Source organism: Ascidiella aspersa, chromosome 9 (assembly GCF_963924565.1).
Source record: "Ascidiella aspersa chromosome 9, kaAscAspe10.2, whole genome shotgun sequence".
In the NCBI taxonomy this organism is placed as follows: Eukaryota; Metazoa; Chordata; class Ascidiacea; order Phlebobranchia; family Ascidiidae; genus Ascidiella; species Ascidiella aspersa.
The window spans coordinates 18,249,749-18,262,462 of record NC_139455.1 but is presented as its reverse complement, the minus strand read 5'-3'; the positions used below and the strand labels follow the sequence as shown (position 1 = coordinate 18,262,462).

The 12,714-nt window shown below is 39.1% G+C and overlaps 1 protein-coding gene across 2 annotated transcripts in view; it reads right to left on the bottom strand.

Moving 5' to 3' along the window:
• The window catches only part of LOC146133385 (uncharacterized), a 65,258-nt gene extending 53,563 nt beyond the window's left edge, over nt 1-11,695 (bottom strand). The window contains exons 1-2 of one of the 2 annotated variants that reach the window (XM_083397997.1): nt 10,660-11,695; nt 9,453-9,577 (exon numbers count right to left, since the gene is read on the bottom strand). In XM_083397997.1, coding sequence (XP_083254123.1) covers nt 9,453-9,551 — 99 coding nt within the window. In that variant the 5' untranslated portion in view covers nt 9,552-9,577; nt 10,660-11,695. The remainder of the gene's footprint in view (nt 1-9,452; nt 9,578-10,659) is intronic. The other variant, XM_083397996.1, reaches the window with a different exon arrangement.
• Nucleotides 11,696-12,714: the final 1,019 nt, after the last annotated feature.

Here is a 12,714-nt window from a genome sequence, read left to right as displayed (position 1 = left end):
GATCTTTCATAGGATTGCCTGTATATACAAGTTCACTGGACTTTCTAAATGGACAAAGACCTGACCTGGAAGCCCTGCGTTGCTCGCTTTTCTTTACTGCAATTATGATCGGTTTTTCTTTACTGCAATTATGATAACTTACAAAAGGCTTAAACTAAACTGCAAAAAAGAGTGTTATAATCCTAATCGAGTACAGGCTAAAAACAACTGGACCCTGTTTACATCGTGACCCAACATTTCAACCAGGGCACGCGCTCCCCATGTGCTTTTACTCGCTGTGCGATCAAAGCTGGCGCATCCTGACTATGGGCCGAAACCGAAGCCGGCATTTCCCCCTTATTAATACGAGGTGCGCGTGTGCGTGACGCCCGGCGCACAATCACGCCCGTTATTTCGTCACAATCGCTACGTCACCGAGAGAATGAGCAGTGTAAGCAGCGCGTTTTTCTCTTGTTATAACTCTCTCCTTCTCTCTTTCTTTTGAAACGTAGCGTCAGCATAAACAAGAAGTTGAAATCGAAGGAAGTGCCCTTTCCGGATGCCACTCTGTCACGTGTTTAGGAGTCAATACAACACACGTCCAGCAAAATGATGCACCTGCCTTTTTTCTGGCACTGGCGTCCAAACATCAACACGGAGTCAGTGACGCAACCACGACAACATAAAGATGATTCCAGCTCCCAAAAAAAATAGGAGCAAACAAATAAGGAATAGTACTCTATCTCCCTTATTCAACGTTGTTAGAAAGTATAAAAGAAGTTTAACGGAAAAGCGACGTGTACGTCGTTCTGTTCCTGCTATTGTCATTATTAACCATGTAAGAGACCTGTGACTTAAATATTTCAAGTATTTATTACTGTGGGGTTGTGGTCATCGTATGGCCTCCAAGACATTGGAGGTAAGTTTGGTGGACACAGATAATAATCGTAAACGGGTTAGATTGATTTTTGAACCTGAACAGGTTTACGATAAAGTTTTACGTTACTTATTCAAAAGACTTGTCAAAACAAATGACTATAACGAGCGTTGATTGTTTAAACAAATAACAATTAGTCATTTCTTTGCTTCCCAGCATCAATCGTCGAAACTGCCAGACTCAACAATTGTTAATCATAGCAAAAAATGAACAAGAGACCGGACTCTTCTCACGTGAACGAAAGTTACCCACATTAAGGCGTAATCGTTTCCATTCGAGCTTGACACGTTTTCTACAGCACATTTGTACACTGCAGTTTCTTTCTATTAACCGCAAGTTTAGCTCGACGAGCAGGTTTTGCTTCCTAACTTGAACAGGTAGTTTTCAGACTGACAGTCAGTCGAAAAACGCTGATCATCGAACAATCGCGGAATTACTCCGGAAGGAGGGACGCCCCACTTCCTAATTGTATATGGCCATTTGCATATCATTTAAACCGCAGAATAGCCTGACCAGCCTTCGTTTTGAAAAGAAAGGCAAACTGGGCATTTCAATCCTTTCTGAGCAAAATTGTGCAACTTGTATATGTATCGGTAGACTGATTCCTGAGAACCTGCATATAGTCTCCGAACCACGTAAATCAACTCAAACACCCCGGTTTGCAAGGCTAAAAAGAATGCCAGGGTTTTGCCGATGTACAAATGTCAGATTTTCCAGTTTCTAGTTTTGTGATCCTGTGAAGATTGTCATACCACGGGATCTTGGTCTTTTCTAGACTAAGAGCGCCGATTTTGTTTTAAGTAAAGCAGCGGAAAAGCGGCAACAATTTTGAGTTTGCGTAGCATCGATTTGCCTTTGGCTAAGATCACTTTGCGATCTACTCTGCCTCAATCAAATAACAAAATACAACGACTTGAGACTCTTTTCAGTAAAATCGGCGCGGGGGCGTTCGCTCAAGGCGGAAAAGGCATTTCCATTCTGCATTCTTTTTTGTTTACGTTTCTCCCGGGCGCGGGCGCTAAGAACGTGATTTGCCCGGCGCGAATTCCGATTCGGACAAGTGTGCCTTGTGTCCACACGTCTGTCACGAACAACGATTGCGCGAAAGAACGTGCAATTAGTTCGTCCGTAACCCGATTGAGCTCTGGGCTTGCTCTTCCATGAGGTGTAGCATGAAGCGGTTGTCCATCACTGGTGGCCAGACTTCGTGCAATGAGTTTAGTGTTGCGTTGGACGTGGGTTCTTTCCCTGTTCGTGTTAGTATACGGCCCAGACAAGGTCAGTGGAATAATTCAGTTGAAAAAATGAATCGGGCACCAAACAAATTGCAATTCGTTTATGACGAAGAGCTAAACTTGTGTTTTTAAACTTTTCCGATCACCCAAATACCCCCAGTTATCAGTGTACGTAAAAAAAAAAGATTGTGCTGACACGACAAAATGAAAAACAAAATATACGAATAACAAGCCAAAATCCAATCAACATCTTTCAAGACGCGGCGATTAACTTTATAGCGTTCCTTCACTAAGCGACATTATGTAGTATCTTTCATAAGATAAAAAGGAAAAATATCAACGAATCTTAAACGAAATGTCATCCTTATTTCAGAAACTAGTGAAACCCGCACCGCTGACAAAAACCTACAGAAAAGACAGGAAAATAATTTGTAGCCAATTCCCCGAACAATTGTCTATAGGCTTTAGTCGTAGCAAAGTCTATCTAACGACCGGACTAATTACCAAAAGCGTCACAGAACAGCTCGTCAACACCAGTGCCTAATGACCAACGAGTCACGTTTCAACCGGATGGTTACCTGCGCAACCGGATGAACACCAACCTTTTCAAATAAAAATGACACGTGTGCGTCAATCTGCGTTCGTTTTGCCTTTAAAATATGCCATGGGCAGCTGCTGCGCGGAAAGTTTATTTATAGGACCGCTTCTATTATATAAAACACGCTTTGTTATATTTTTCGGACGTATCAATTTACGGGTCGCCAAATACAAGGAAAAAATATGAGAATCGCCTGCTTTTTAAGTGTCGATCTCATCTGACCAAGAGCACAACTTCGAGGGTTCAGGGTTCGGTCACATCGGTTTGCCAAGTTTAGTTTGACGGGGGAGTCCCGCACAGTTGATCTCTAACCTTTGTTTAAAACTTTTCCCTTATAAACGCGGGTGTCAGCGCCAATGTAAACACTAATACAGAAAAATAGCATTCGTGATATTAACTGAAACTTTCGCAAATTACGCCTTAAATTAACCATTTCAACTGCAAGCTATCTAACTATCTATTTCATTTCGCCGTGGAACGAAGTTTGGTTTCACGGCGAAGACTAAAGCCCTCCTTGGACTTCAATGGTTTGCTGCAGCTACAAACTGCCTTGCTTTTAGCTGATACGCACGAAAGCCACATTGAAATCGGGCCTGGCAGTTTCATTGAATATGAACACAGTCACTCGGCATTACGGGTTGCTGACAATTAATAAGCCGCCCTGTCTCTGTCCACCAATTGTTGTTGTCTGACAAACGCTTTTGTTTTTGTGGTTGACGCGGCGCTTTATGTTGCACGTAATAGAAAAACGCGCGACAGGGTACGCAGGCTAAACACGCACCCAGCACACTGATGTAGTCTACCCAATGCTTCCCAACCAGTGGGTCGCGAAGCTATTTCAGGTGGGTCGTCAAGCATTTTTAAATGTTACATTTTTCCATTAGGTCGGGAAATTATTGCATTCTCATTCGTAACATTTATGCAACAATGCAACAATACGTAACAATTAAGTATGCAAGCTCAAGTTTTGCCTTAATACTAAATTGCATGTGTATACATTGTTTCTTTTCTCACTAATTTGTTTTTCATTCGTTTGGTCATAATTGTGGGTCGCGAACTGAAAAAGGCTGGGAAGCACTGCTCTAGCCTATTTTCTTCCAATCTAACTTGGCAGGATTACGAGGGTTCATTCGACACTAAGAAAGGTTTTACAAGAAAAAACACTTTTTCTGGTGGAAGAGAAACCTAACTGACGTGTATTACTGTGGGATGTGCGTGATTGGTTATCACCTTTAACAAACCCAAGTCTACCTTTACAATGCATTGCGAGGATAGAAGATAAACAAAGGTATTTTTTTTGACCATATACCACAACAAGCGTCAGTTTTCATTGAACTGCAATGTTTTGTTTATGCAGTAATTTAGTAAATGCGCTTAATGATGATGAATTGATGAACTGTATATGGAAGCGAAACTGTTTTAGGGCTTTAAAAACAACGTTCGTTGAGTCGGATTGACTTTTTTATACAAATACACTCGGTAAGGCACTTTTGTCATAAGTCATTTGACTCATTAGTCAACCAAACTTGCATTAATGAGACATGGCGTTAAATCATTGTCACAATACATTCACAAATCACACGTAACTCTTAGATCCTCGCAATAGGTGAAAAATGCGTTACTCAGAAAGTGTTTTTAAATGTAAAAACTGAACTTGAAAAACAAGCATCACAAATAATGGACGGCGTCATTGCACAACGCACAAAACGGACAAGTGACATCATCGCTGAACTCAGCACGGACTGACAGGTTTGTCGCGAGATATCGACATTGGCTTCTTAGCAGACAGATAAGATGGGGGACTATTAATACACCAGTTAGGAAATGCTTCTGCTCAGTGATATTTCGGTACCTTTATATCATGTACTTTGCTTTGAATTACCGCCTTAACCCTCTGGTCAGTGGTTCCGAACTTTTCAGTAGAGTGGAACCCTAATAGAACACATTTACAACCACTCAGCTAATCACTGTTGCAAGCATGTTCGCGTTAAATGCACGTGTTTTCATTCACGACATCTCATCAGACCACAAAAAACGAACAACCTAAATCAGGGCGGTCCAACTTATTTTCATCGCGGGCCAAAAACAAGGTTTATTTTATCTTGCGGGCCAATGTTTTTAAATTGCTATTCTTAGGCTTATTGCTGGCCAATTATACATGGTCTATTACTCTATGGCAGTGGTTCTCAACCTGGGGGTCGCGACCCCCAAGGGGGGTCGCAAAGGGCTGTCTGGGGGGGGGGGGGTCGCCATGTACAATTTCATTAAGGAAATAATCACAAGAATTAGGCAATATGAACTAACAGTTTAGCAGTATATAAGGAGCAAAAGCAGGGCTGGGGAGCCGGAGCTGGAGCCCGGAGCTAAGCATTTTCTCTGGAGCCAGAGCCGGAGCCATTGTTATTATTTTTGTGGAGCTGGAGCCGGAGCCGGAGCCGGAGCCATTTTTATTATTTTTGTGGAGCCGGAGCCTTTTTTATTATTTTTGTGGAGCTGGAGCCATTTTTCAATTTGTGGTGCTAAAGCTAAGAAATTATATCTCCAACGTTAGTTAGCCAGAAGCAATTTTTAAAACTTGCCATTGAATAGGTGACTGGTGGCACCGGAGCTGGAGCCGGAATCATTGGATGTGTGTTTGATGGCTCCGGAGCTGGAGCCGGAGCCAAAGGATATGAGTTTTACTACTCCGGAGCCGGAGCCAAAGGATTGAGTTTTACGACTCCGGAGCTGGAGCCGGAGCCATTTAATAATTGCCTGATGGCTCCGGAGCTGGAGCCGGAGCTAATGCTATTTTACGGTGGCTCCCCAGCCCTGAGCAAAAGAACCGCCAGTCTAACATTTGTCTTTGTGCGGCTTTTGCTGCAGCGAACCTGTGGCGGTAATGACGTCACCATTACACTTTTCAATAATGAATTAAACTTAGCTTCAGTCAAACGATGTCTAATAAAAATGAATGGACGCTCAAATCAGGATTGCCAGAAGGCCTAAAATTTGAATCAAAAACAATAAATTGTCCTAATTTAACTGCTGTGTCCGACGATTTGCAAATAATTAGGACAGTAAGCTTTCTGTCCTAATTTGACCGAATTGATTTGAAACATTGTGGGATGAAGTGAAACCACGGGCTCACGAGGCCTACAAACTTTGTTTATACCAACTTTAACAACGTTAATTGAAAAATTGTTCGCGATTTTGATGCGTATTTCTGCAATAATTTTCTGCAGTACTAAAGCGTCAGGCGTAGTATATGGCGCTTTTAGTTCCAAATTGAAATTTGGGCCAAGTAACAATAAAATTTGTGCTAGGTTTACAATAGGTTACAGGCAAAGTATTTCTACTTTTCAGCGGCATCATAACATTTTAAATAGCCTTTTCCAAAACATCCACAGAATACCGGTAATAAAATGTTGGTCTTGTCGTTTTGGCAAAGAGAAATAGAATTTACAGACAGATTGCACTGCTGTTAACGACTAACCGTTTTGTAAATTTGTAAAGAATTGGGGGGTCGCGCGAGTTATCGAAAACTTAAGGGGGTCGCGAGAACAAAAAGGTTGAGAACCACTGCTCTATGGCATATATACTAACTTTATGGAATGTATACCTTTGTTCAGTTACGGTAGTTATGAAATAATTTCAACACCAAAAAATTAAAAAAAACAAAAAATTAAGTGAAATTGCCAGATTGAACCAAAGCTGACTATCAGTTCGCGAGCCAACTTTGGCCCGCGGGCCTGCAGTTGGACCATGCTGAGCTAAATCATTGAAATCCGGACGGTACATTTTTTGGATTTGGCGAACACAGTTTAGGAACAACGGCCCGAAGGGTAAGAACACACAGATAGGGCAAATTGACATTCGGACGTTTGCATGTTAGTACTAAGTTTGAAAAACACAGCGTACTTCAGAAAACAGCACAGCGAATAGTCGCATGGTGAACGGTAAGAACGCGAATGGAGCGGCCACAGTCGCGGCAATTTGACCTCCGACCTCTTAGCTTTAGCATAAGATCAGGTCATAAAGGTCAACCGCGGGAAAGGGAGTTGCATGAGCCAACAAGCGTTTTAAGTTTACTCGCAGTGAACGATCTGGGTGTGCCATAAAGAGGCAAGCAGCGGTGATGGCTGTTTCGCTTTCTGTAAATTCGGAGAAACGCGCACTTTAGGTAAACAATTGTAACCCAAGGGAGCAGCCATATTTTGCCGTCGACAGCAATCGCGGATGTGCAATTCAATATGACAAGTAGTTGGCGGTTTACAATCGTAATATTCGTTGAGCAACGCAGCACAGCATGATGTGATAGAAGCCTGTATGCAACAGCAAAGTTGCACTTGATATGTGAATAATGGAAATCACCTTGACCCTTGCAAGATAAATGTCGACCTTAATTCCTGATCAGTAACAGCAAAATAATCTTTGCAACAGCAAAGGTCGCATTTTATAAAGCATTATCTGGAAATACGATCACTGAAAATCTAGAGTTTTCGAAAGTTAAGTAAAATTCAATAAAAATTCACGCCTCAAAGTTTTGCGAATACGAATTGTTTGAGTAATGACCCGGATGACAAAAACGCCTTTGCTGCGATACAAATATTCTTAACCACAGTGCAATACCGCACAAGGGCGCCTACATACATCATCTATTCGCATATCTCTGTTCGTAATCTGCATTTGGCACATTGACAGGCACAAACCCGGACACAAGAAACTTTACCTTTGAATGATATGAATAGGAAAAAAGGAATGTTTCATAAGCGGCAGAACTTCGACCACAGAAACCGTTTTAAAGCAAAACGCTCTTTCGCGACAACAATTTTCATGGACAGTCTGTCTAGGTTGTAACTGAGAAACAAGTGTTTTTTAAGAATGTCGTTAAAGTACACTTCCACATTTAGAATCACACACACGTGTTTTTTCTCTATTATGATCTCATTCTAACTAGATTACACCTAACATCTATATTTTCCTACACTACTTAATCTGACGTTAACTTTTCTCTTACGATTAAATTACAAAAATCGTAAGAGAAAAGTTAGCTCTCTTTTGGGCGACTTGCTGCTGGGTAATTAAAAGTTTTAGCGAGGTATTATCGAGTTTCTCTCGAACACCATCCAAACTTCATAGTCGAGCAAATACACAGCACGGCCAAAAAAGGCAGTTGCGTTTAAAAACGCAGCAGCAAGGCGCCCAGAAAAGCTAGGGCCGTCCCAGTTGCAATTGCGCCCGCAACAATCTGCAAACCGCAGCCAACAACACAACAGAGGCCGTATTACAGGGAATGCGAACGAAGGTCTAGTACTAATAACGAAGGGCGCCGCTGCTGCCGAAGGGAAACGATCGGGCGAGCCACATTCGGCATCCACAGGCCGTCTTCCGGCCCTGCTTTGACAGTGACGGGCTCGTTTCGACCGCCACCACCGAATCCCCTGTGCATTATGGAATGGAGGTGCAGCGGTGACTGTGGGTTTTTCGTGCGTTGATCGGTGCTCGCGCATAGATCATCGTTCGCCCGTTTAGGCTATCCACCGGAGCGTTTGCGAGTACCCAGTTGCTGCGCAAAACTTCGCTGAAGTGGTTTACCTTTTTGCTTTCAGTGTTTTCAGCGCAAATCCACAAATTTCGCCTGGAGTGTCAAAGATGGTTTGAAAAATTGAAAAGGAACTAATGCAGGTAGTGGCCAGATTATAATTTAATAACTTGATATGACGGAAATCAAACAACTAATTAGATTATTTTACATTCCATGATGCAAGTTTATTAAAGTTTTATATAAAAAGACTAACGTTTTATATAAAAATAACAATGAAGTAAAATGCTCTTAGACACTACAATCAATTCACTGTAGAAATTAAGTTGCCTGGTGCGCCACTTTGTAAGCCTTGAAACGTAGCCTGTCTTTTGCATTATTGATAGATCTGTCCCATGCTTATCTCACACAAAGAGAAACCTATACAAGGCATCACCTACAATCAGATTATCCACATGTAACCTGTGTACTACTCATCAGACTTCTTAGTAGTAAAATCAAACGTTTTGAATTGACAGGGCCTAAAACGTTTTTTTGTTTATTTATGTTCAGTATTTATCTTTTCCAGCATTTCTCTCTTTTTTGGCATAATAATATGTATCTATTATATGTTAGATCAAAGTATCAAATCACCAATAGGGTAAGACAAAACACAAACACTTTTTTCTATAGTTACATTTTTATTGAATAGCAAACGCCTGCTGAACGATGTGAATTCGACAACTGAACTGTTTTAATTATATACAAAGAAAACTTAGGGTTTAAAATAGCACTGACATAGAACAGCACAATAAATGACTCACTCTACCTAAATCTGACAACAAGTGACGCTCCTTACTTAAAATCAAGAGCCGGTTTTACCACACCTTTAAATAAAGTTTGACTGCAACGGTACATCATTAACAAATTTGAACACGATTCAGAAATGCTTACAGTACATTAAAGAAAAACAGGTTTGATATATTTAAAAAATATTCTAGTTTGAGTACATAATTGAACTCTATTTATGGAAACTTTTGGTGTGTTGCACCAAAACACATATTTGTATTTACTAATCCACTCAGAGCAAACAGTCTAAAAAAGTTACAAAAGCTGAAGCTAGACGGTGTCCTGTTAAACACATACTTCTTGTTTAAAACACCAAACAGAATTAAGCAATTTAATAGATCACAGGCTTACATTGTTTGATTGCTTGAGGTCGAACATCCAAAGCTTTTGGTTTGTCAGTACACAGTACTTTACGATCCAAACACCCGACGTCACTTGACCGCATGACATTTGGTGGCTCGGCAAGCCGTGGATATCTGTCCACGAAATAAACAAAAAACAGCAGTGAAGAGCCGATTATCCTCACTGCAATCTTATGATCTCAAAAAAACATGGCAGTTCAAGAGAGGGTAGCTATCTGAAGCATCTGACGGATTTTATATAAATAGCTTATATGGGACGCCTCATGAAAAACAACATTTAACTATACCGAAAAAGTTGAGTAGATTTTGTACTAGATATTAACTTAAACTTTATGGTTTCAGTATAAAAATAATAAAAAAGCTATAGATTCGAAGAACAAAAAAAATATTTATATATAATGTTTATACTTTATGCAAAAAAAATTATTGGTTTTGGCTCTAGATCTACTCGAATTTATACTAATATAATTGATATGATCAAAGTTACCTGCTAGTAAACAAATGTTACCTACACCTGAGACACTGCAACAACAAAACAATATATTTGGTAGTTTTTCAGTGGATTGATTAAATTTTCTGTAATTAAATTACAGAGCGAATGTGCGGAGGCTACACACTTTACAAAAAGCTAATCAATAGGAATTTGATAACTTCCCCACTGGCTTCCTGACCAAGAACCTACTCGGGGCAGAAATGAATCATTTGACGGGTTGAGATGCTGGTTATTTTAATATCCAGTAAAACCACAGATCATGGAAGGTGACTTAAAGGAAGAACTATCGTTTATATAAAACAAAATTACAATTTATTGTGTTTTTTTTTTCATATCTGTTACATTTTATAGAATTCGATTTTGCTTCTGATAATGATAAACATTAACCACAGATAATTTAAAAATGAGTTTTTAAATACAAGGAAATGGCTATGAATGTGTTGAAATGTGTCATAGCAGAAAACTTATTTTTGTTTTGGAAATTATAGTGCACTAATACAAATAATTCATTAGAGATCTCAAAGTACACCTTTTTAATCTCTAGTACAGTTGATTTTTTGGATTAACTAATAACATACTACTTATACCACAGCAAATGTACTAATCAATCAAAGAACAAAAAGTACACCTTTTTAACCTTGTATATAGTTAATTTATTAGTTTAACTATAACATTCTACATATACACCGGCAAATGTACTAACATGGTTAGGGTGAAGTAACTAGAATTGCTTACCATACACCTCAAGCACCCCTTCATTGTCCATGCTTGACAACTGTTCAATTAAGAAGCAATCTTATCAGGAATATATTGTTGTCTGTCATATGCAGAAATATTTTGTTAGTTGCCAAGTTTAGGATTTTAAGTATAGGTACAATATAATCAATATGAAAACAAACAGCTTTACTACAGTCTACCAATCTAACAGATTTTTCTAAAAAAAAAGGATTATTTAATATGCAATTGCTATTCATTAAATAAAATGCAAGATAATTTTTGCTAACTTTTAGTGCAAAAATATGGGCTACACTGCAAAAAAATGACAGATGTTACAAAAAAACTATTTTAAATTAAAAAAAAACATAAATGCAGACCTATAGTAAGATAATTTGTTTGCACACTTGTAATCTATTAACATAAATATATACAAACAAGAAAATTGATGTTCACTTTACTAAAAATAATGGCAGGCTACTATCTTCTTGGTAATGCAAATGCAAAGAAAAATGATAAATTGATTTAAAACACCAAAGGAAAAATATGTCGATTTGTAGGCAAAAAACGTGGTACTTAACTTTTTTGTACAATAGCACAAACATTATCTAAAAGTTAAATCCGCCACAGAGGTAGTGGATTTCTTTGTTAATCTAAATTGTTAGTTTATGAATTTTCCAATTATTGAAATTTAAATGACAAAAATGCATAGTGAACAATGAACATAGCACTGAAGAAATTGCTGCATGTGGAAACCAAAAGCACTCAAAAATACTTTAAATTTCAAATAACGTGACGTTTGGATACACGATATAAACTTGTACTGAAGAACTACCATCTTCCACTAATGAATTGCTATGAATCTAATTAATTTGACCGCATGAACACTTTCATCATAAACACCAACTTAAAGAGTGGTCAACCGGTTGTAACCAAAGCACGTAGGCCGAGAAAGAAAACAAAAAGCGCCTTCAAACCTCGCGCTAGCCTGGCTTCCAGACATTTAAGCATCTGTCGTCAGGCAGTTGTTTCCACAAAAATTATTTGAGTTGCTGCTCTTTCTCTTTTAAAGGAGCGCGCGCAATCGCCTGGAAAGGTTTCTTTTGTTTTTTGTCGACTTGGAGACACCGATAAGCGAAAGCACATTGACGACAAAACAGCTAAATTAAATACTATTCGATTTATTGCAGCTGAACATGTATTGACTAAAATGTCGATGTATATTTTGATTTTAGCAGCGAAAACATAACAACGGCATTTTTATGGGGGATTTCCCTTGGGACTATCCTATTTTTAAGGAGAGTTGACATATGTTTTGGCGGTAGTTTGTTACCAACTCAATTTACTACTTCAGTAGATGATAAGCCAACTCAAATTTGCCGGCGTGGCAATTTTTATCTCATACCTTCTTTCCGTGCCAAACTTTTTTCTATAGCTTCTTCCCGTGCCAAACTAGTTTCTAATTTCTAATATTAAAAGCGCTTTTTAATCAAGCAAACCATTCATATTCGACCAAAAGCCATAGGCCAGGGGTGGGCAAATGTATTCAACGTAAGAGCCATTTGCAGAAAATACAAGTACCAGAGAGCCTTAGCAGCAAGGTTAGCAGCATATAATAACAGAATTGTAATATAACAACAAAACGGTAATAATCAAGAATAAATATAACGGTGATAGCAAAATAAAACGCACAAAATTTATTAAAATCATTCTTTTGTTAACTAACTCTTCGGACTATACCGTATGTTTAGTGTTAGGTCATAAACGAAATTCTGGACTAAATTAAGAAAAGAAAAAGAGAGAAAAGTTTATAAACGGTAGCCTACTCTTGGTAACCAATGTGTTGGAATTTTATGATTCAACTAGAAGAACCACGAAAAACATGCCGGAGAGCCGCATGCGGCTCGCGAGCCGCAGTTTGCCCACCCCTGCTATAGGCTAACTATGTGAAAGCTAGCCTCCACCACAGTATAATGTTACAATATCAGAAGTAAATGTTAGTTGTCTTAATTGTAGCGATTGTTTTATATTGTGAATAAACAAG